The sequence below is a fragment of the Gorilla gorilla genome, chromosome 12, assembly GCF_029281585.2.
Source record: "Gorilla gorilla gorilla isolate KB3781 chromosome 12, NHGRI_mGorGor1-v2.1_pri, whole genome shotgun sequence".
NCBI classification, from domain to species: Eukaryota; Metazoa; Chordata; class Mammalia; order Primates; family Hominidae; genus Gorilla; species Gorilla gorilla.
This window is the reverse complement of record NC_073236.2, coordinates 107,880,827-107,905,912: the sequence shown is the minus strand read 5'-3', so window position 1 is coordinate 107,905,912 and position 25,086 is coordinate 107,880,827. Positions and strand designations below refer to the sequence as shown.

The 25,086-nt window shown below is 43.3% G+C and overlaps 2 protein-coding genes across 7 annotated transcripts in view; both read right to left on the bottom strand.

Annotated features, from left to right (window-relative positions):
* MEMO1 (mediator of cell motility 1) overlaps window positions 1-10,712 on the bottom strand; it is a 143,575-nt gene extending 132,863 nt beyond the window's left edge. For 2 of the 4 annotated variants that reach the window (XR_010130130.1, XM_055377678.2), the window contains exon 1: window positions 9,337-9,467. Coding sequence is in view for 2 of the 4 variants with exons in the window: in XM_055377678.2 (XP_055233653.1) it covers window positions 9,337-9,397 (61 nt within the window). In the remaining 2 variants the exon portion in view is untranslated. Of the gene's footprint in view, window positions 1-9,336; window positions 9,468-10,091 lie in introns of those variants that run through there. The other 2 variants (XM_031008078.3, XM_063696199.1) reach the window with 2 other exon arrangements.
* A 79-nt stretch (window positions 10,713-10,791) lies between these two features.
* DPY30 (dpy-30 histone methyltransferase complex regulatory subunit) overlaps window positions 10,792-25,086 on the bottom strand; it is a 28,480-nt gene continuing 14,185 nt past the window's right edge. For 2 of the 3 annotated variants that reach the window (XM_004029069.4, XM_004029070.5), the window contains exon 5: window positions 23,035-23,386. In XM_004029069.4, the coding sequence (XP_004029118.1) occupies window positions 23,314-23,386 (73 nt within the window). In that variant the 3' untranslated portion in view covers window positions 23,035-23,313. Of the gene's footprint in view, window positions 11,200-22,551; window positions 22,605-23,034; window positions 23,387-25,086 lie in introns of those variants that run through there. The other variant, XM_063696201.1, reaches the window with a different exon arrangement.

The following is a 25,086-nucleotide window of genomic DNA, read 5'->3' as shown; positions in this document are numbered from 1 at the left end:
TTCTTTTTTTTTTCCCACGACATAGCCCTCAAGAGGTCCTGAGAACATGTACCCAATTTTCCTTACTTTATCCATCATCTGTCCCCGCAATTAAAATGTAAACTCCAGGAATTTTTGTCTGTTTCATCCCCTGCTATACACCTAGTCCCATCAACAGTGCCTTTCACATAGCAGAAATTGATTCGTTCAATATTGAATTGCTGAATATTAAATAAAGCCTCTTCAGGAGTGCCATAAATTTTGATTTTTTTTTTTTTTTTTTCGAGACAGGAGTCTCGCTCTCTCGCCCAGGCGGGAGTGCAGTGGCGCAATCTCGGCTCACTGCAAGCGCCGCCTCCCGGGTTCGTGCCATTCTCCTGCCTCAGCCTCCCGCGTAGCTGGGACTACAGGAGCCCGCCATCACGCCCGGCTAATTTTTTTGTATTTTTAGTAGAGACGGGGTTTCACCGTGTTAGCCAGGATGGTCTCGATCTCCTGACCTCGTGATCCGCCCGCCTCGGCCTCCCAAAGTGCTGGGATTACAGGCGTGAGCCATCGCACCTGGCAGAAGTGCCATAAATTTTATTACGTCCAATTCAAATGTTAGGACTAGCCTAATTAAAATATACCAATTATTTTGTAATTATATATGTATTATTACATTTATATTATACTAAGCATTCGTTTTTAGTTATATGTTTATTATTTTTTAATGTAAGATATTACTTGACAATTAAAAAGATGTTTACTGATTCCAAATAGTTCAACTTCTCACTCTGGCATAGCTATAAATGGAAAGAACAGTAGGCTTCAGCCAGAAGTCCTGGGTTCATATCTTAGCTCTGCAGTTTACCAGTTACGATTCATGCAAGCCTCCTCCAAGTCTTAGTTTTTCTTCTTAACAGTAAGCTTTAGCCAGAAGTCCTGGGTTCAAAACCCAACTCTACTATTTACAAGTAATATGACTCAGATGACGTAGCCTCCTCCAAGTCTTCGTTTCTCATCTATAAAATGGCAAGGTGAGGGTAGAATTAAAGACTTGCCTGCATTACCAACCCTATACCTAATCATAGGATTATTGTAACAATTAAAAATATATGGCCAGGCGTGGTGGCTCACACCTGCAATCCCAGCGCCTTGGGAGGCCAAGGAGGGCGGATCACAACGTCAGGAGATCAAGACCATCCTGACCAACATGGTGAAACCCCGTCTCTACTAAAATACAAAAAATTAGCCAGGTGTGGTGGTACATGCCTGTAGACCCAGCTACTTGGGAGGCTGAGGCAGGGGAATCGCTTGAACCAGGAGGCAGAGCTTGCAGTGAGCTGAGATCTCGCCAGTGCCCTCCAGCCTGGGCAACACAGCGAGACTCTGTCTCAAAAAAAAAAAAAAATATATATATATATATACACACACACACACGTATATACGTATATACGTGTATATATACATATATATATACGTACATATATACATATACATATATACATACACATATACATATATACATATACATATATATACATACATATGTATGAGGAAATCCTTTATATAAGCCACAATATACATATATATGTAATATACATGTATGAGTTAAATAATATACACATATACATAATATACATATATGAGTTAAATATTCATACTGTAGTTTGGGGAAAATGAAGTGGGATAGAGTAAGTTCAGTGTTTCGGGCAGCATATTTTCCCATACCTTCCTGCCCCTAATACTAAACTCTAATTTTAGAGTCAGACTGGTTCTTCAACTTACTTGTTATACCTTAAACAAGTTACTCAACTTAGGTCATTGTTTCCACATCCATAAATGGAGATAATACCTACCTTGGAGGGTCCTTTTGAAGATTAGGGATTATATACACACATACGTAATATACCTATGAAATATACTTAATGAAAGTTTTTGTCATTTTCATCTTCTTTCAAATGGACAAACACTCAAAAGCAGTTGACACGAACCATGGAGACAGTGAAGGAGATGATTTTGACTTGGAAACTGCATGTGAAAGGACAAGGAAACTGAAAACTAGAAGTAATCAGGCAATCATATCAACAGTTTGCCTGTTAAATATGTTCTTTCCTTCTTGCCTTTCTGCAAGGTAAAATAATAGGATGGGATGCAAAGAAAAATCAGCATACAGAAAACAGTATTTAGTAACAAAATAATTCACTTCGAAACTAAATTTTATTATATAGTCTTTCCAAAGAGAAATATTTTTATTATTCAGTTTTTCAATTTCCCACACACCAAGATGTATTATTTTGACACTCTATCTTTTTTTAATCCAATCAAACTTCCAGCAAACATTTTATACTCCTAAACTTAAGGTACATGCCAAAAAAATTAAGCTGTAGTTTTCCAGCTATAGAACCCTGATATAATTTTATCGTTTAGAAACATAGTAGAATTAATGAAAACAAAAACCAAAACTGCATTTAAGATATATATCATAGAAATACTTCAAGAATGTTCTTTGAAATTATCAGACTTTGGATATTTCCTCAATTCCATGACAGCCGTGATTATAAGATGTACCATCAATAATATAACCACTATTTGCCAAGGGAAAAAAAGCAAAGAAATGTTCTATTTCTTAACACAGGGACTTGTTACATAGGGTATATGAAATCTGTGAATATCCACCAAGGTATATACTTGATTTGTATACTTTTTCAATATATGTTTATTTCAACAAAAAAAATTTAATGTAATGTCCTGCTACTTCACAAACACAGCATACATATGCTCAAATCAACCAAATGAAGTATAGATCTAAATATGAAAGATAAAAAGAGAAAGCTCTTAGAAAAAAGCACAGGAGGGTAACTTCATGACATTCAGGTAGGTAGAGATTTCATAAACGGGAAACAACAAAAGCATTAACCAACTGATAAACTGGACTTCTTTAAAATTAAGAATTTGGCCAGGCATGATAGCTTATGCCTGTAATCCCAGCACTTTGGGAGGCCAAGGCAGGAGGACTGCTTGAGCCCAGGAGTTTGAGACCAGCCTGGGCAACAAAGTGAGACACCATCTCTACAAAAAATTTTAACAATTAGCCAAGCATGATGGTGCACACCTGTAGTTAGCTACTCAGGAAGCTGAGACAGGAGAATAGCTTGAGACCAGGAATTTGAGACCAGCCTCAACAAGAGTGAGACACCATCTCTACAAAAAATTTTAAAACTTAGCCAGGCATGATAGTACATGCCTATAATCCTACTCAGGAAGCTGAGGCAGGGGGATCGCTTGAGCCCAAGAGTTAGAGGCTGCAGTGAGTTGTGATCACACCATTGCCATCCAACTTGGGCAACAGAGCAAGACCCTGTCTCAAATAAATAAATAAGTAAATAAATAAATAAAAGCTTTAATTCATTGACACACCAAGATTCTAAAAGGGCAGAAGATAGATGCAGTATGTACCTAACAAAGAAATGTAGCCAGAATAAGAACTAGAAGTCAATATGAAAAAAATTAACAGCCCAGTAGAAAAAAAGGGCAAAAGATTTAACAGACACTTCACAAAAGCAGAAATCCAATGGCCAATAAACATAGGGTCTCTAACAAGAAAAAATCCTCAACTTCATTAAGCATCAGGAAAATACGAATTAAAACTACACTACAATATCACTACACACCCTTCCAGAATAACTAAAAATAAAAAGACTGACAATACCAAGTGTTAGCAAAGATGAGAAGCAACTGGAGCTCTTACACACTGCTGGTGGGAGTGTAAATTTGTAAAACCAATTTGCAAAACTTTAGCAGAATCTACTAAAACTTATCACATGGGGCCGGGCACAGTGGCTCACACCTGTAATCCCAGTACTTTGGGAGGCTGAGGGAGGGGCGCAAATCACCTGAGGTCAGGAGTTCAAGACCAACCTGGACAACATGGTGAAACCCCATCTCTACTAAAAATACAAAAATTATCCGGGTGTGGTGGTGCATACCTGTAATCCCAGCTACTCGGGATGCTGAGGCATGAGAACTGCTTGAACCCGGGAGGCAGAGGTTGCAGTGAGCTGAGATCGCACCACTGCACTCCAGCCTGGGCAACAGAGTTAGACCCTGTTTCAAAAAAAAAAAAAAAACTTACCATTTGCATAGACCATGATCTAATCACTCTACCCTAAGGCATATATCCATCAAAAATCACATATACATTGACCAAAAAAAGGTATAAAAGTGTTCACAGCAGCAAAACTAAAAAACCCACATGTCCATCAACAGAATAAACTGGAATTGTCACGCAACAGAATGAACAAAGTACAATACAACATGTATTAATCTTACAAATGTAACACTGAGCAAAAGCTCAAAGGAGCCAAGTGCAGTGGCTCACACTTATAATCCCAACACTTAAGGAGGCTGAAGGAGGAAGACTGCTTGAGCCCAGGAAGTTGAGGCTGCAGTGAGCTATGATCGAGCCACAGCACTCTAGCCTGGGCGACAGAGAGACTCTGTCACCAAAAAAAAAAAAAAAGAAGCTCAAAGAATACATACTATATAATTCCACTGATAAAGAACTGGAAAACAGACAAAATTTTTCTATGTTCTTAAAATACAAGGAACATGGAATGGGGAGAGGGGCATTTGGTGGGAATTCCGGTACTGATGTGTTTCTTGAGTTGAATACTCATTATGTGAATGTACTTAATTCATCTAGCTGAACTTGTTTAAAGTATGTCATACTTTAAAAATCTTACACTCCCTGGATCCCTAACTGGCAGAACAGGATTGGTAATCCCTTCCTACCACCAAGATGCTTCATCTATACCATGATCAGAGACTTGAATGGCAGCAGTCTCATATCAGCCCCACCGCTCTTCAGAATGTAAACATTTGTATCCCTGACCATATAGCTACCAATACTTCCCACTTGCTAATTATACGCCTACTATATGCCAAGCACTTTAACATTCAGTTAAATACTTATTGAGCATCTACTATGTACAAAGCCTATGCTGAGTACTTAGGGTACAAAAAAACGAGTAAGACATGGTACCTGGCTTACCTCATATACAGGTAACATCAAAAACCACACTGGGGAGGCAAAGTGCCAGGGTAGGTTTCTTGGAGGTGTTAACACTTGAGTCTTCAAAAGAGGAGTAGGAATTATCCCAACAAAGAATATTTCAACAGAAGGACCAGTTTGTGCAAGAGCACAGTGATAAGAAACAGCATGATGTATTTAAAGAAACAATGAACAACTATTAGATGTCACTTAAGGGGGGTAAAACCAAAACTGGGTTGGGGTAGGGGAAAGCGGTCATAGAGATAGGAAGATGGCAAGTTATGAGGGGACTTAGACCTTAACCAAGAGGCAAGATAGATCAGTGAGGAAATGATCAAAGGAATGATTTGGCCAACATACTATTCAAGCAGCAGTACAGAAGATGGATTTAAAGGGATAGGACTGGCAGAAGGAAGTCCAATTCGGAGACAGTTGTAATTATCCTGACAGAAGATGATAAGGGCCTAAAATAATAGAATGAAAGCAGTAGCAAATCTGGAGAAAACAGACTACATTTAGATTATGTTGCTGGTCCAGAGATCAAACTTTGACAACCACTAACCTACATTGGCTAGGGTTTGGCAAATTTTTTCTACGAAGAGCCAAAGAGTAAATATTTCAGACTTTGTGTGTCAAATACAGTCTCTACAGCATTTCATGTTTTTGTTTGTTTTTTAAACAACCCATTAAATATTAACAACCATTCTTAGCTACTGGACCTTACCAAAAAAAAAAAAAAAAAAAAAGGCTGCAGCTACATTTGCAGTATGGGCCACAGTTAGTTTGCTGATACCTGCTGCACACACATAAAGAAGTGAGAATGGGCTGGGTGTGGTGGCTCACGCCTGTAATCCCAGCACTTTGGGAGGCCGAGGCAGGCAGATCACGAGGTCAGGAGTTCAAGACCAGCCTGGCCAATATGGTGAAACCGCATCTCTACTAAAAATACAAAAATTAGCCAGGCATGGTGGCGGGGGCCTGCAGTCTCAGCTACTCAGGAGGCTGAGGCAGAGGGATCTCTTGAACCCGGGAGGTGGAGGCTGCAGTGAGCCAAGATCGTGCCACTGCACTCCACCCTGGGCAACACAGCAAGATTCCATCTCAAAAAAAAAAAAAAAAAAAAAAAAAGAAGTGAGAATGAATCATCCTATGAGATTAAATTTCCTAAAATGCTATTTGCGTCATATTAGTCCCCTACTAAGAAACCTCCATTGGTCCTCACTCTCAACTGAGTAAGTCCAGTCCCAATGATGCCCAGCATTCATAGGCATCTGTACTCCAGGACCAGCCTACTACTCCAGGCTCATGAACTATGCCCCTGTGTACCTTGCATTCTTATTAAATTGAACTATTTACATTTACCTGCCTCTGTATCTGTGTGGGGTTTCCCAATCCAATGTTCCTTCCTCCCTGCTCCAAACCTGTTCAAATGCCCTTCCTTCAAAGCATAATTCAAATCCTACCCCAAAATGATTCTACCCTCCTCAGTAGTCCTAAAAGCATATCTCAACTTACTTGATATTTATTTGCTGCCCTAAAAGTTCTTACTTACTTCAAATAAACTGAAAATTCCTTCAGGGCAAGAAACAATTTGTTACTCTCTATAAATGGATCTAGCATATAACAAGGGATAAACAAAAAGAAGATATATGTGTGTGTATATATGTAATATTTATATATGTACACACACACTTTTTTCTGAAATAGCTATATAACTAAAGCAAATGTGTTTTCACCCTTATTTATGTCGGTAATTAAACACATTAATTCTACGGACACAACTTGAATGCTGTAGGAACCACAGAATGACAATCCACAAACACCTCTCCATCTCCTATTACTCACACTTTTTTAGGACTAATATGCTAGAGAAATAACACAATACAAGTCCAATTTTTCCAGCGGTCAATGTTATCAATGTAGGTACACTGACAAATATTAAAGACAGGCGTTACTAAACCCAGTCGAAGTTTACTTATCTGTAGTTGTACTTCATTTATTTTTAAAATACAAAATAAGCTTTTACAATTGAATTGCTTTAAATCTACCCTCAATTATTACACAAGTTTAAAAAGTCCCACACTGACTCCCCCAAAAATTGTCACATATCTGGCCTTAATTTTAAGGTTCTCTGTGACAATGCACATTACCAAAAATGGCATTATTGATTTCACTCAGGGAAATAAGAATATACTTAGAATTTTTCAGAAAATAGTCCTCTTTAGTTCACTGTTGATAAATAACAATAATCACAGAATGTTTTGAGCTGGATTAACGAATTCATCTTAGAATACCAAAGAAGTCTTTCCAAATCCAAGTGTAAGCTATGCCATGTAAGATTATCCAAAGAATGTTCAAGAATCTATAGAAATTCCTCCAGAATCACTTGCCCATATTCCAATGCAAACTACAACGAAAGTTTAAAACATTGAACTTCTGGCCTGGCACAGTGGCTCACGCCGGTAATCCCAGGACTTTGGGAGGCCCAGGCGGGCGGATCACGAAGTCGGGAGTTAGAGACCAGCATGGCCAACATGGTGAAACCTGTCTCTACTAAAAATACAAAAAATTAGCTGGGCGTCGTGGCGCGCGCCTGTAATCTCAGCTACTCAGGAGGCTGAAGCAGGAGAATCGCTTGAACCCAGGAGGCGGAGGTTGCAGTGAGTCAAGATCGAGCCATTGCACTCCAGCCTGGGCGACAGAGCAAGACTCCGTCTAGAGAGGAAAAAAAAAAACACTTCTCTACACGTTTCCCCATACGCTGAACAAGAATAATTTAACTGGCATTCTCAGGCTCTGAGGATGATTAAATGTTTATGAAGTACTTTAGGACCATGAATGGAAGCCACTTTAACCATAAAATGTGATATATGCTTAATGCAAAACTATAGCTACCTGTTAGCTATAGCTGCAAATCCAATCCTCACAATTCTTTTGTGTCTCCCTAACACAGAAAATCTTCAGTGAGTCATGTATTTCAGTAAGGTACATGTATTTAATGAGCTAGTTTAGCAACCTCAGAGAAATGAATTTTCTTCCAAATCTTTGCTTTCTCACAGGCCATGTCACTCTCCAAGCCAATTCTTTGCAAAAGGAAACATGATCCGATTCACCTCGAGAAGTTAGGTCTAGTTATTGACAAGCCAATACCAAATGACTGAAGACTATGAGGAATCACAGTAGAACTGTCTTTGTTAACATACCAGAAATGTGACTCCTGAAAATAATCCCAGAAAACAGGCATTCTAACAAGCACTTTATTAAAGGGAAAGTCCCTACACTTTCACATAAAGAAGTCTAAAATGCTTTAAGACAGTGGAGACAGAAAACTCAACTCGCTCAAAGCTTAAACTTAATTCATTAGGTAGTTCCAGCACCTGCCTGGTGTAGGGCGACCAGTGACTGGGGCGACTGCTCGGGAAAAGTGCTGATGCCATATCCAGCTGCCCCTTTCGTGAATGACAGTAACAATGCAAACACTGACAAAAGAGCTGGGAGCCCCCCCTCCACCCCCAAGCCCCTGCTTAGCAGTACTTCCACCCCAGCCCCAACATACAAAGTGACAAATCCCTGAAAGGCCCTCCTCTGACAGATCTCCCCATGCAGAGACCTCGTCTGTAGTCTGGTAACGTAAAAAAGTGCTACCCTTCACTCCCTGCAAGACAGCGGAGCCCCTTAAAGGTGCGGGGAAACGCTGCCTCCTTCTCCAGCACCAGAGGCACGGGGCGAGAAGACTTCCTCTCCGGCCGCGGGCGCGGGGGCTGGGGGCAGACCGAGAGAACTCCCTCTGGGCGAGGGCACTCCCCGGACCGCCAGCGGGGAGGGCAGGGAAGACGGGAGAGGAAAGGAAAGGGTCCCTGGCTCGGCAAGAGGGCGGAGGGTCGCTGCCCTGCGGCGTGGAGAAGCGGGGCTCGGCGCCGGGCACACCGTCCTTCCCGGGGGTGGCAGCGGCCGGCCGCACGCTTCCTGCAAGCCAGAGGCGGCGACAAGTCGGCTGGGGTCCGGGAGCACGTTCCTTCCTCGAGCCTGGTCCTGAGGGAGGGCGCAGGCTGCCGAGGCGGCAACTCTCCCTCTCGCCCAACTCCGGAGAGCGTGAGGCCGGCCGGCCCCGGGCTGCCGGCGCGGGATGCCCGCCGCCCGGGTGGGGGAGGCGGCGAGGCCGGCCTCGGCTCGCTCCCTCCCCACGCGGTCCGCGCCCGGCGGCCCGTCCGCGCCCTCGTCCCCGCCCGCCGCCGCCGCGGGGCCGGGCCGCCGACCTCGGCCGGCCGGGCGTGGGGCCAGGCGGCGACGGCGGCGGGCGGGCCGGCGGCCTGGGGCCCTACCTGAGGCTGTGTACCAGCTCCCGGCGTGACTGGCTTCTCGGCAGACCACTCGGTTGGACATCTTGGTGCCTGTGCCGCCTATGGTGCACGAGGATGAATGAGGAGGCGGCGGCGGCGGCGGCAGGAGCGGCTCCGCGAGGGGACGAGACACCGCGGGCCCAGCCCAGGAGGAGGCGGCAGCGGGGAGGGGATCAGCCCGGCCCAGGAGGAGGAGGAAGAGGAGGAGGCGGCGGCCCAGGAGGAGGAGATGGCAGCCGGGGCGGTGGCGGCGGCAGCAACAATCACCACAAACTCCGGCGACCGCCGGAAGATGGGGCCCACGGCGGCCTCACCGAAGCCCGGAAAGCCCTGGCCCCGGCCCCCGGCGTCCCCGCTGCTGCCCAGCCGGGGCTGGTTCCGCCGAGCCGCCCCCACGGCCCCCTCCCCTCCCAGCTGGCCTCCCCGAGCCACCGCGAGTGACCCCACCCCCGTGACTCCGCGCCCGCCCCCGCCCCCCACCCCCCGCGGGGCTCCCCGCACCCACCCCCACCCCCGGCAGGGCCCTCCAGCCCGGCCGCCCGCCGCCGGCCCCGCCCCGCTCCTCCTCCCGGCCGCGCGGCGAGGTTAACGGCGGAAACCGGACAGGCCTGACGGCATCTGGGGTCGGGCAGCCCCGCGAGGAGGCAGCGGCGGCTGCAGCTACGCGCACACAAAAGCCCAGGGCCGGGGCCTGAACCGGGGAAGGCAGACCCGGAGAAGAGCCAACGCTTCCTTACTCGCCACTCTAACGGGTCCTGCCCACTGAGCATGCCCAGCACCGCTGCCTAGCCCGCCGAGGAATCTCAACGTGCAAGCTCCGCTCTCCGGGGTTTAGCGGCAGCAGAGGCTGGGAGGTGGGGGCAGGGCGCGGGGAGCAGGACGCAGCCGCAAGGCAAGCCCCCTCCCCCAGCCAACTTCCTCAAATGGAGAGCACCTAGGGCTCGCGGATGCGGCTTTCCACGGGGACAGTCCCGCGGGTATCCATCATATACAGGCATCTCTCATGGATTCGCACCCCCAAGGTCTCATTCCTAGGGTGACACGCCGGGAAGTTCATCTGTAGAAGCAGGCGCGTGGTAAAGTGTGCCTGTGGTCATGCAAATGCTAGTTTTTGCTTCACAGGGTCACTCTTACCACCTAATGGTGGCTTTGACACTGTAACCATTTATCTTGTTTCATGTTGTATTTATGTAGGTGTATGTCATATCTCCCTAAGGTGTTTGATATAACTAGCCTTGTTATCCTCAGCTGTAAAATGGGGACACTCAAGGAGTGTACCTAGGATTATAAGAGCTGTTGAATGTGAACAGCCTGACAGGGTAAGCCTACAACAAATATTATTTTCACCTTTGTCATCTTATAAATCCCAGTATTCCACATAAATGTCAGGAACAAATAATTTTTTTACAACTGTATAAGAATCACAGCAAAGGAGGCTATCTTGGACCTCTGAGGAAGTGTTATTGTTACAAAGTACACCATTGCAAAAGTAGGAATAGAGGAAGAGAAAGTTGCATACATCCAATGAAAGTTTTGGGGCAAACACTATAAAATGTTTGTAACTGCATGGGCATGGTACCTCCTGCCTATAATCCCAGCACTTTGGGGGCCTGAGGCAGTAGGACTGCTTGAGGCCAGGAGTTCTAGACCAGCCTGGGGAACATAGGAGACCCTGTTTCTATAAATTTTTTATTTTTTAATTCTCCGGGCGTGGTGGCTTCGCCTGTGGTCCTAGCTACTTGGTAGGCGGAGGCGGGAGGATCACTTGAGCCCAGGAGGTCGAGGCTACAGTGAGCCATGATCACGCCACTGCATTCCAACCTGGGCAACGTACGTAGCAAGACCCTGTCTCAAAAAAGAAAAGAAAAAAAAAATTATATCTGAGTTTCATACTAAACAAGCCCCTGACAGATTCCAGAGTAGATGACTGGCTGTCTAGTATTCAAGTTTACTTTTAAAAGTGCTATTCTGTTTCCTCTCCTCCTCCCACCTTCTCCAACTTCAGGGCCCAAGGATTTTGTGCAGTATCCCTGTCCTAAAGCCTAGTCAATTACTGGAACACTTCTGACTTTCATACCTTTTTCTAATTAGGCTAAAATCTCCACTGTATATTTGTTCACTCAAATTTTACCCTCTCCACCAACTTGCACAAAACATAATATGCAACAAAAATAAAATGGACATACCATGTAGCCAAAACCTCTCTCTCTCTTTTTTTTTCTTTTTTTTTTTTTGAGACAGAGTCTTGCTCTGTCACCCAGGCTGGAGTGCAGTGGCTCGATCTGGGCTCGCTGCAACCTCCGCCTCCCGAGTTCAAGCGATTCTCTTGCCTCCGCCTCCAGAGTAGCTGGGATCATGGGTGCCCACCACCATCCACCATGCCCAGCTAATTTTTGTATTTTTAGTAGAGACGGGGTTTCACCATGTTGGCCAGGGTGGTCTTGAACTCCTAACCTCAGGTGATCCACCGGCCTCGGCCTCCCAAAGTGCTGGGATTACAGGCATGAGCCATTGCACCCGGGCCAAAGCTACTTTAGAGGTAACAGAAAAAGGAAGGCTCGAGCTCTGATTACATGGTACTGTTCTGACAGTACCAAAACTCAGTGATCATTGATAAAATGATAAACTTTTGTTGTAAGTTTCAAGAAAAGGAAACTGCCCTAAGTGCTTATATGATGATGGTTCTTATGGTTATTTATTGCTGATTTTGTTTCTATGGAAAAGAGGTATGGGGTGTTGGGGGGTGGTGGGGAGGGGATTGGATACAATTAAACAAAGAAAGCTTAGTATTTCAGGCCCTTCAAATTAGAAAGTCAGATTTGAGTCCTGGCCCTGTCACTCATCAGCTGTGTGACCATGGACATCTAGTAATTTAACCTTTTCTAGCCTCAGTGTTATCTGTCAAATGCAAACAGGAGTAATAGCTAACTCATATGCTTGCTGTGAGAATTATTAAGGTATGTTAAAATGCTTCATAAGCTGTTCTTTATAAATATTTGTTCTTATTATTATCCTCTACTCCTGGCAACAATCGTAGGTCTCATTCCAAACTAGTAATCTAATTTAAAATTCAGCTTTCTCCCTATTAAAATGCTCTACTGAAATTTTCTTGCTGGTCAAACTGAATAAAGACCACAATGCAATTGAACTGAAAGGTTAGCAGATAATTATGTTATCTCTAGGATGCTCTCAATACGTGCCACAATTATTCCCCCTGTCCACCTTATTCTAGCTACCTTACTCAAGTATACCCTTGAAAGAGGTTGAAACTATTCATTTATTCACCTCCCCTAAATTAAGGAAAATTCATATAATGCAAAATACTTTGTATTTTAGGAGAAGCTTATCTGGCAATACTGTACAATTTTCATGTTATTATCAATAATTTCCATTATATCCACTAGTGATTTTGGTTTGACACTGCATAAGCATTATTCATAGTAGGGAGCAAGGAGGAAACTTTTATTAACAGACAATCCTTATGAAGCTCAGACTTCAAGAAATAAGAAGGCAGGCCGGGCGCGGTGGCTCCTGCCTATAATCCCAGCACTTTGGGAGGCCAAGGCGGGCGGATCACGTGGTCAAGAGTTTGAGACCAGCCTGGCCAAAAGGGCAAAACCCCATCTCCACTAAAAATACAAAAATTAGCCAGGCGTGCTGGCAGGTGCCTGTAATCCCAGCAACTCGGGTGGCTGAGGCAGGAGAATCGCTTGAACCTGGGAGGCGGAGGTTGCTGTGAGCCGAGATCATGCCATTGCACTCCAGCCTAGGTGACAAGAGCAAGACTCTGAGAAAGAAAGAAAGCGAGAAAGAGAGAGAGAGAGAGGGAGGGAGGGGAGGGAGGAAGGGAAGGGAAGGAAGGCAGCATGTCCAATATTTACTGCAGCATTCAGTAGTAGCAAACGACTAGAAACAACCACAATGTCCATCAATGTGAAACTTTTTAAACTAGGATATACATACGCACCCATTAAAAAGAATGAAGTGGCTGGGCACAGTGGCTTATGCCTGTAATCCCAGCACTTTGGAAGGCTGAGGCAGGAGGATCACTTGAGGCCAGGAGTTCGAGACCAGCCTGGACAACATAGCAAGACAAAAAAAAGCTAAAAATAAATTTTAAAACTTTGCCAGGCACAGTGGCACACGCCTATGGCCTCAGCTACTTGGGAGGCTGAAGTGGGAAGATTGCTTTAGCCCAGGAGTTTGAGACTGCAATGAGCTATGATCACACCACTGCACTCCAGGCTGGGCAACAGAGTGAGATCCCATCTTTTTTTTTTTTTTTGAGACGGAGTCTCGCTCTGTTGCCCAGGCTGGAGTGCAGTGGCGCGGTCTCGGCTCACTGCAAGCTCCGCCTCCCGGGTTCACGCCATTCTCCTGCCTCAGCCTCCTGAGTAGCTGGGACTACAGGCGCCCACCACCACGCCCGGCTAATTTTTTGTATTTTTAGTAGAGATGGGGTTTCACCATGTTAGCCAGGATGGTTTCGATCTCCTGACCTTGTGATCCACCCACCTCGGCCTCCCAAAATGCTGAGATTACATGTGTGAGCCACCGCGCCTGGCCGAGACCCCATCTTTAAAAAAAAAAAAGAAGAATGAAATGGCACTATATACTAGTATGGAAAGAGTTTCAAAAAAGTGAAAAAAGCAAATTACAGAATGTATAAAGTATGCTTCCATTTGTATAGAAATGAATAATTGTATTTTCATATACTTGCATATGCATGGAATACTTCTAGAAGGTAATAACTTCTAGAAGTAACTGGGTGGCTGAGGTGGAAGGATGGAAAAAGGATTTAACCTTTCCAATGTATATCTTTGTGTATCTTTTGTATTTTGTGCCATATACATATACTACATACCAAAAAAAAAAAAAAACTCTATTTTTACATCTTTAGGCTTGATTTTGAATCTACACGGCAATATTAAACTGACCATTTTTAGATTCTACTTATCCACAACTAACAGCTTTAGAAGCACCCTAACACTGAAAGCCCTATAGATCAGAAAAATATTTTACAATAGTAACACAGCATTTTGAACAAATCAAGAGAAGAGTTTAACACAGACAGGGTCTTTTGATTTCAACTAAAACTAGTGTTCTAACCTAGTATCAGTCAACTTTGCCCCTGTCTACCTTAGAAACCAAACATAATAAACAGTATTTATTAAATACTGTGTATCTGAACACTAGACTAAGTACATTAGATATTTAATAATTCCTGTAAGATAAAAATGTATTCATTTCCAATGTTTTGTAATACAATTTTTTACATAGAGCTTTTTTCCATATTTATTAATATTTAGGACTCTCAGAAATGGAGTAACAGAGTCAAAAGATATAAGGAGCCAGGCACAGTGGCTCACACCTATAATCCCAAAATTTGGGGAGGCCAAGGCAGGAGGATCACTTCAGTTCAGGAGTTGAAGACCAGCCTGGGGCAACACAGCAAGATCTCATCTCTACTAAAAACAAATTAGCCTGACATAGTAGCACGCCCCTGTAGTACCACGCCCTGTAGTACCAGCTACTCGGGAGGCTGAGGCAGGAGGATTGCTTGAGCCCAGGAGTTCAAAGCTGCAGTGACCTATGATTGTGCCACTGCAATCAAGGCTGACAGAGCAAGACCCTGTCTAAAAAAAAAAAAAAAAAAAAAAAAAATACAAAGCTTTGTTAAAGACTGCCAAGGTTGATTTTGTTTTGAGACAGAGTCTTGCTCTGTTGCCCAGGGAGTGCACTGGCGCAATCTCGGCTCACTGCAGCCTCCACCGCCTCTAGGGATCCAGATCCAGCAATTCTCCTGCCTCAGCCTCCCGGGTAGCTGGGATTACAGGCACGCACCACCATGCCTGGCTAATTTTTGTATTTTTAGTAGAGATGGGGTTTTACCATATTGGCCAGGCTGGTCTTGAACTCCTGACCTCTGGTGATCTGCCTGCCTCGGCCTTGCAAAGTGCTGGGATTACAAGTGTGAGCCACCGTGCCCGGCCAAAGGCTGGCAAGGTTTTTTAAAAAACAATTATTCATTACCAACTACCCCTTTTATCACTAGTGACCTATTTTCCACTATTTTATTACTTTTCTTCTTTGCTAATTTACACCCAGAGATTTTATTTTTTAATAAATGGATTTTCTGTTATAGCCACTCACCGGTTTCATCTTTTGTGCCTCATTTTTCCAGTTTGATGATATGTCATCAGGCCTCCAATTGGTAATGCCATTTTGGATCCAGTCCAGGAAAATACCTGGCTACAGTTTTGTATGCTCTTCCTAAAACGATTCCGTCACTTCTAACAGGAAGTTATCCATCTTAAAATCCCACTGTACCTTCTCCTAAATGACATTTAAATAAAAGTTTAATATTCTTCCTTTAGCTGCATCAGAACTAGGTAGATTGATCTCCTTCTATCCAACCCACTCTCCTCCCTTTTTTTTTCAATTCAAGGTTTCTATTTCCTCCAGGAATCTATTCCTGATTCAATCTACTGATCCTCCCAACTAACCCACCCACCAACGTAATTCATGAACTCACTCTTAAGGGATACAGTAGGTTTTACTCAATCTTTGTATTTATTTACTAAACGACGTCATCATTAAATGGTCAAAGGTTAGGAACTGTTTATATGATTTCCAGTTATATATAATATATGACACCAAAGTATAATAGTTTCTTTTTTGTTGTTTTTTTGAGACAGAGTGTCACTCTGTCACCCATGCTGGAGTGCAATGGCGCGATCTCGGTTCACTGCAGCCTCCGCCTCCCGGGTTCAAGCGATTCTCCTGCCTTAGCCTCCCGAGTAGCTGGGATTACAGGTGTCGACCACCACACCCGGCTAATTTTTGTATTTTTCGTAGAGACAGGGTTTCACCATGTTGGCCAGGCTGGTCTCAAACTCCTGACATCAGATGATCCACCCACCTCGGCTTCCCAAAGTGCTGGGATTACAGGCGTGAGCCACGGCGCCCGGCCATATAGTAGTAACTTTCTAAACTGACTTCCATTTAACCAATTTATGAGAGTTTAAGTGATGCTCTCCACTACCTCAGTAAAATACACTGAATAATGCCCATGAATAAACTGAACTCCTAAAGCTACTGACTGGGCTCCACTCTTTAAGAAACTCTCAGCTGGGGGTGGTGGCTTATGCCTATAATCCCAGCACTTTGGGAGGCCAAGGCAGGCAGATCATCTGAGGTTAGGAGTTTGAGACCAGCCTGGCCAACATGGTGAAACCCAGTCTTTACTAAAAATACAAAAATTAGCCGGGCATGGTGGCAGGCATCTATAATTCCAGCCACTCGGGAGGCTGAGGCAGAAGAAGCTTCTACCCAGGAGGCGGAGGTTGCAGTGAGCCGAGATAGTGCCACTGCACTCCAGCCTGGGCAAGAAGACCAAAACACCATCTCAAAAAAAAAAAAAAGAAAAAAGAAACTCTCACATTATGGCACTCTTTCTATATTTGTGTGTATGCCCAATAAGGATCAATTATGTTCTCCAACTTATTTGTACCAGTTCTATTAGGTACTGCCATTACCTAATTTAATTAAACATTACATAAGCCAAAGAAATACAAATACATAACACAAAAGGTGTGCTATGGTCTGAATGCTGTGTTCCCCCAAATTCATGTTGAAATCCTAACCACTAAGGCGATGGCATTATGAGTGGGGGATCTTTCAGAGGTAATTCAGTCATTTTATGAATGGATTAGTGGCCTTATAAGAGACCTCAGAGATCTAGCTAGTCCATGTCCACAATGTGAAGACAAAGCTAGGAGGTGCCATCTGTGAACCAGAAAGTAGGCCCTCACTAGACAACTTTAATCTTGAACTTCCCAGATTCCAGAATTGTGAGAAATAAATTGTTGTTTACAGGCCACCCAATCTATAGTATTTTGTTATAGCAGGCCAGAAGGACTAAGACACGTTTGTAGAAAAATTAGGTTGAATGTTTTAGAAAGACTCAATTAAAAAAAACTGTCAGAGGCAGACAAGATGAGTAAAGACTGATAAAACAAATCTAGCATTCTACAAATTAATTCTTAAAGGTCTAAACCTTAAGATACTTCCAAAAAATTTGAAACTGAAATTTTTAGACCATGCATCATAGGTGTGCTTTGTGGAAGAAGGACAATACAGAATTCCATGAAAGAACTCATACCCAAAGACAAGACTAAAATCAAAAAATTACCAAATTCATATAGAATATTTTTAAGTTTAAAAAAAAAAATGTCAGCCAGGCACAGTGGCTCACGCCTGTAATCCCAGCACTTTGAGAGGCTTAGGCAGGTGGATCACGAGGTCAGGAGAGAAAGACCATCCTAGCTAACATGGTGAAACACTGTCTCTACTTAAAATATAAAAAATTAGCCGGGCATGGTGACACTCGCCTGTAGTCCCAGCTATTCAGGAGGCTGAGGCAGGAGAATCACTTGAACCCGGGAGGTGGAGGTTGCAGAGAGCATGCCATTGCACTCCAGCATGGGCGAGAGAGCGAGACTCCGTCTCAAAAAAAAAATGTTTACAGCTAGGCATGGTGGCTCATGCCTGTAATCCCAGCACTTTGGGAGGCAAAGGCGGGCGATTGCTTGAGCCCAGGAGTTCAAGACAAGCCTGGGCAACATGGTGAAATCCTGTCTCTGCGAAAAATACAAAAAAAGCAAATTAGCCAGACATGGTGGCAAGCACCTGTAGTCCCAGCTACTCAGGAGGCTGAGGTGGGAGGATCACTTGAGCCTAGGAGTTCAAGGCTGCAATGAGCCGAGATCATCCCACCACACTCCAACCTGGGTGATGGAGCAAGACTCTATCTCAAAAACAAACAAAAAAACTTTCTACAGTATGTATCATTTATGATTACCTACAGTGACTCACTTTTATTTATCTATTTATTTATTTTGAGACAGAGTCTCGCTCTATCGCCCAGGCTGGAGTGCAGTGGCACGATCTCAGCTCATTACAACCTCTGCTTCTGGGTTCAAGCCATTCTCCAGCCTCAGCCTCCTGAGTAGCTAGGACTACAGGCACGCCCCACCGCACCCAGCTAATTGGTGACTCACTTTTTCATCTACTAGCTAGATCAGTGGGACTAGTTTTTCCATCAAAGAAAAATTTAGGCACACCTGAGAGGTAATAGGGTATTAAGCTAAAATTAGCCTGGCGTGGTGGTGCATGCCTGTAGTCCTAGCTACTTAGGAGGCTAAGATGAGAGACTGGCTTGAGCCGAGGAGGCAGATTTCAGTGAGTCAAGATCATATCACTGCACTCCAGCCTGGGAAACATAGCCAGACGCTGTCTCAAAAAAATATATATATAGTATTGGCAGGGGGTGGTGGCTCACGCCTGTGAGCCACCATCCCAACACTTTGGGAGGCCGAGGTAGGTGGATTACTGGAGGTCAGGAGTTTGAGACCAGCCTGGCCAACATGGCAAAACCCGTCTCTACTAAAAATACAAAATTAGTTGGGTGTGGTGGTGTGCGCCTGTAATCCCAGCTACTAGGGAGGCTGAGGCAGGAGATTTGCTTGAACCCAGGAGGCGGAGGTTGCAGTGAGCGGAGATCATGCCATCACACTCCAGCCTGGGCAAAAAGAGCAAAACTCCGTCTCAAAAAATAAATATATATATATACACATATATATGTGTTATATACATGTATATGTGTGTATATATATAAACATAAACATATACATATATTTGTACATATATATGTATATGTAAAAACATATACATATATATATATAATATTAAGATGGGTTTGAATCCCTGCCAAAAACTTAATTCCTCTGTAACCTTAAGGAAATTATTCAAATGTTTCATCTATAAATGAAGTGTTAAACTAGCCGGGCGTGGTGGTGTGTGCCTGTAGTCCCACCTGCTCAGGAGGCTGACGCGAGAAGATGACTTGAGCCCAGGAGTAAGCTATGCTCTTACCATCGGGCTCCAGCCTGGGTGACAGAGCAAGACTCCGTCTCAAAAACAAATAGGCTGGGCACAGTGGCTCTCACACCTATAATCCCAGCACCGTGGGATTATAGACAGGTAGATAGCTTGAGGCCAGGAGTTTGAGTTCAAGACTAGCCTGGTCAACACAGTGAGAACCCATCTCTGCAAAAGCTTCAAATAAAAAAAAATTAGCCAGGCTCAGCAGTATACCTATAGTCCTAGCTACTTGGAAGGCTAAGGCAAGAAGCTCACTTGAGCTTAGGGCTTCAAGGTTGCAGTGAGCTATGACCATGCCATTGCACTCCAACCTGGGTGACAGAGCAAGACCTCATCTCTAAATAAATAAAGTATTAAAGTTAAAATTAAACCTACCCCAAATTTTGAGGGGTGAGGAATATGTTTATGGCCTTGATGGTAGTTATGGTTTCAGTGATCTATAGTTATCTCCAAAGTAATCAAGTTGTATATATTAAATATATACAGCTTTTTGTTCAATTATACTCTGATAAAGTGATTTTTTAAATAAAATTAAATAGGGATAAATTTTTTAAACTTAAATCCACCTCACAGGTTCAAGGATTAAATGACAACTCACGTAAATATTTAGCATGCTGCCTGGCACATAAATACTCAAGTAAGTATTATGTGGACTGGCAGGAAAAGACATTCCTTGCCAGGCACAGTGGCTCACACCTGTAATCCCAGCACTTTGGGAGGCCAAGGCAGCAGGATCTCATGAGGTCAGGGGTTTGAGACAGACCATCTGGGCAACATAGTGAGACCTCACCTCTTAAAAAAAAAAAAAAAATTGGCCGGGCGCGGTGGCTCACACCTGTAATCCTAGCACGTTGGGAGGCCGAGGCAGACGGATTGCCTGAGCTCAGGAGTTCGCAACCAGCCTGGGCAACACGGTGAAACCCCGTCTGTAAGAAAATACAAAAAATTAGCCGGGTGTGGTGGCATGCACCTGTAGTCCTAACTACTCGGGAGGCTGAGGCAGGAGAATTGCTTGAACCTGGGAGGCAGAGGTTGCAGTGAGCCACTGCACTCCAGCCTGGGCAACAGAGCGAGACTCCGTCTAAAAAGCTTAATAAAAAGACATTTCTATTCTCAGCCCTTATCACTAGGTCGAGTATTGCATATTTATACTTCCAAAACTAGAATATCTTCTAATCAGTCCTTAACCAGAGGTATCAGAATGCCTTAAAGATTTTTGTCAGGCCGGACACGGTGGCTAACACCTATAATTCCAGCACGTTGGGAGGCTGAGGCGGGTGGATCACCTGAGGTCAGGAGTTCAAGACCAGCCTGGCCAACATGGTAAAACCCTGTCTCTACTAAAACTACAAAAATTAGCCGGGCATGGTGGCACACACCTGTAATCCCAGCTACTGGGGGGTGCTGAGACAGGAGAATCGCTTGAACCCAGGAGGCAGAGGTTGCAGTGAGCTGAGATTGCGCCACTGCACTCCAGCCTGGGCAACCGAGCAAGACTCCATCTCAAAAAAAAAAAAGCAACAACAAAAAAGGCTCTGTCCCATTGGGTCGTGTTCACCAGGTGACAGCTTTAAAGGCCCGTTAACACATAAATAATACTTATATTATGTACAAAATTTGTATTTTTATATTGATTTCTATGTTTATATTGTTTATACTTACATTTGAAAAGTTCCCCCAAGTAGCTCCGATGAGAATCGTCGGTAAAGAACCACTGCTAGAAGATTATTGATCCCTTAATAAGATTACCCAATTATGGGCATGGTGGCTCATGCCCATAATCCTAGCACTTTGGGAGGCTGAGGTGGGCAGATCACCTGAGGTCAGGAATTCGAGACCAGCCTGGCCACCATAGTGAAACCCCGTCTCTACTAAAAATACAAAAATTCGCTGGGGACAGTGGCATGCACCTGTAGTCTCATCTACTCAGGAGGCTGACACAGGAGAATCACCTGAGCCTGGGAGCCGGAGGTTGCAGTGAGCCAAGATCATGCCATTGCACTCCAGCCTGAGTGACAGAGTGAGACCTTGTCTCAAAAAAAAAAAAAAAAAAAATTACCCAATTACTACTCAAATGTTAAAAAATCACTAAAAAGACTTGGGTGGATTAACTTATGAGTTAGCCAAATAACCAAAATAAATTTGATAGAATACTTATGAAAACTACTATATAAGAAGATCCCAGTATGTCCAGGTTTTTCCTATTCAAATATGTAGACTTGCAGATGTAAACCAAAAACATAATACCTCCCATAAGTGTCAGTTCTACTAAAATAAGTATTTCCTGTATTAAAGAAAACTATAAGGCATACCTAATCAGTATTATGTATTTATGTATTTTTTTTTTAATTTTTTTTTTTTTTTGAGACAGTCTCACTCTGTCGCCCAGGCTGGAGTGCAGTGGCACAATCTCAGCTCACTGCAACCTCTGCCTCCCAGGTTTAAGCAAGTCTTCTGCCTCAGCCTCCCGAGTGGCTGGGACGACAGGCACGTGCCACCACGCCTGGCTGATTTTTGTATTTTTAGTAGAGACAGGGTTTCACCATATTGGCCAGGCTGGTCTCGAACTCCTGACCTTGTGATCCACCTGCCTCGGCCTCCCAAAGTGCTGGGATTACAGGCGTGAGCCACCGCACCCGGCCAATCACATTAAATTTCTAACTTTGCAAAGGCCTTAACATGTTTAGCTTGGAGACACACGACTTTAATTGGCTTCTAATGCAGGGTTTTTCAACTTTGGCACTGACATTTTAAGCTAGATAATTCTTGGGGAGGGAGAAGATGGGCATACAGGCTGTCCTATTCATTGTTAAGATGTTTCAGCAGCATCTATACCCACTAGATGCCAGTAGAACCCCACCTAGCTGGGCATGGTGGCTCATGCCTGTAATCCCAGCACTTTGGGGGGCCAAGGCAGGTGGATCACAAGGTCAGGAGTTCAAGAACCCCACCTTATTCCAGTTTTGACAACCAAAATGTGTCCAGACATCAACAAATGTTCTCTGGGGAAATGGGGGTGGGGAGACATAATCACTCCTATTTGAGAACCACTGCTCTAGTGAATGTTTTTCCTGGCTCTCTTAAGGCAGTTTCTCTATTTTCTGAGCTAGTGAGCTATCTCAATTTCTTCACAGGGGACAATGAGAATAGACCCCAAAAAGGACTGGCTGCTGCTTTTTATTGCAAAGAGAAGCAATGAAATTCAGCAACACATTGTTAGAACAGGATTTGAATTCCCATTAAAAAACTTACCAGCAGTGTTGTCTTGAGCATGTCACTTAACCTCTCCCAGTCTGTTTCCTCATCTGCAAAATGGGAATAATAATATCTACTTTGCAGAGCTGCTTATATCAGAGATCATTTAAGTAAAAACGTACTATGCCTGAAACTTAGTAGGAATGCAATAAATTACAGCTATTACTATAAATGTTGATAACATTAGAGGATATTGTATCCCCTTTGCAATGCTTTTATTAGTACTCCAACTTTATTGTACATTAGAATCACCTGTGATATTTGTTAAGCCATTGAAGATGCCCAGATCCCACCCTCAGAAAGGTCCAGAAACAACGCTGAGAAAAATTGGCTGAATTTTTTTAATTATACTTGACTGCTGTACTTTCTCTCTGTTGTAAAACTCTGCAGCATTTGAAGACAGAAGAAAAAGAGAAATTCATAAAACAATTCAATCATGTAAAATATTTGTCATACAGAACAAAAACTACTTTAAAATAATGGTGTTTTGACAGTTTATTTTGAAGGTCATTTTAAAAACAAAGTTAAAGACAATCTGAGAAAAAAATTGCACAGAATACACTCATTAAAGAGGTATGGTTTATGGTGAGTAAATCAAAATAAGGGAAATATGTTATCTTCTGCAATTCCAGAAATAGGTTCTGTTGTCCGGAAGGTTCTTATACATCCAAAAAGGGGGAATAATCATGGCAATTAAAGCTGCCTCTTAATCATGTAAATCTACAGTAGCAACTAAATTTTTCTGTTCTTCCCATTAAGTCAGTTTCGATCTTCAAACTGTGCCTTGTTTTTTAAAAGATAAGATGCTAGAAATTCAATGGGATTTGGTGGTCTGTAAGGGAAAAGAAATCCAAAGTTTAGAAATATATTTCCTAGATGTGTTAATTTAAACATATTGTTCCATAATGAAAACTCATCTTTTTAAGTTTAATTTTCATTTCACAGTCAAAGGACATTTGTAGTAAATAAAATAAATGAGATAAGCAAGCAAATTAATTAGCCAACAAAATAGTTTAATGAGACTGAAATTTTTGTATGACTTAAATCTGGTTATGAACTCAATTTTAAAACATGTTTAAAAAATGTATTGACAATGGGATGATCATTACCCCAGAGAGAATAATGACTTGAAGGGGTCACATGGATGGCTTCTGAGATGCTGGCAGTATTCAGTTTCTTGATCTGACTGCAAGCTACACAGGTATGTTTAGTTTGTGAAAATTCATCAAGCTGTATACCTATGATATGTGTAATATTCTGTGTAATATCCTTCAATAAAAGAACAAAAATAATATAGGACAGTGGATGTAGCATCACTAAGACATGTAGATGAACTCAAGTGACTAGTCAAAGAAGCAACACTAATACAGATAAGTAGGTTATGTTTCTTTTCTAAAAGCTACTTCTTTCTTTCTTCAAATAATTTAAGTCAATAATTCTATTTAATACAACTACAGTACACCTAAGAAGATAAACACATTTATAAAACTAAGAGCAGATATTTGATATTAACACTTCTATATAAATTATTCTTGCTGAGAATACAAGTCCAAAGTTGAAAAATTGGGGAGACATCTATTTTAAACTCTGCTATGAAAAGGCATATTGAAAATATGTTTACAATGATCTCAAAACATTCCCAGAGCACTTTAAACAGCCCTAAGAGCTGTCTACAAATAGACAAGATTTTTCACTTAGTATTTAGGGTTCACATGATGAATTACTTTACCAGAACTCTTTACTTAAAAAACGTATTTGGGGCCAGGCGCATGTGGCTCATGCCTGTAATCCCAGCATTTGGGAAGCCGAGGCGGGTGGATCATGAGGTCAGGAGTTCAAGACAGTCCTGACCAACATGGTGAAACTCCGTCACTACTAAAAATACAAAAATTAGCCGGTCATGGCGGTGCACACCTGTAATCCCAGCTACTCAGAAAGCTGAGGCAGGAGAATCACTTGAACCCGGGAGGTGGAGGTTGCAGTGAGCCGAGATCATGCCACTGTACTCCAGCCTGGGCGACAGAGCAAGACTCCGTCTCAAAAAAAAAATGTTATTTGACCGGGTACGGTGGCTCATGCCTGTAATCCTGGCACTTTAGAGGGCCAAGGCGGGCAGATCACAAGGTCAGGAGTTTGAGACCAGCCTGGCCAACATGGTGAAATCCTGTCTCCACTAAAAATACAAAAAATTAGCCGGGCGTGGTAGTGCATGCCTGTAGTCCCAGCTACTCAGGAGGATGAGGCATGAGAATCACTTTAACCCCAAAGGCAGAGGTTGCAGTGAACCAAGATCGAGCCACTGCCCTTCAGCCTGCCGCAACAGAACAAGACTCCGTCTTGGAAAGAAAAAAAAAAAAAACCGTACTTGGGCCGGGGGGGAAAAAAAAACACGGTACTTGGGCCAGGCACGGTGGCTCACGCTTATAGTCCTCACACTTTGGGAGGCCAAGGCAGGCAGATAGATAGCTTGAGCCCAAGAGTTCAAAATCAACCTGGCAACGTGACAAAACCCTGTCTCTACAGAAAATACAA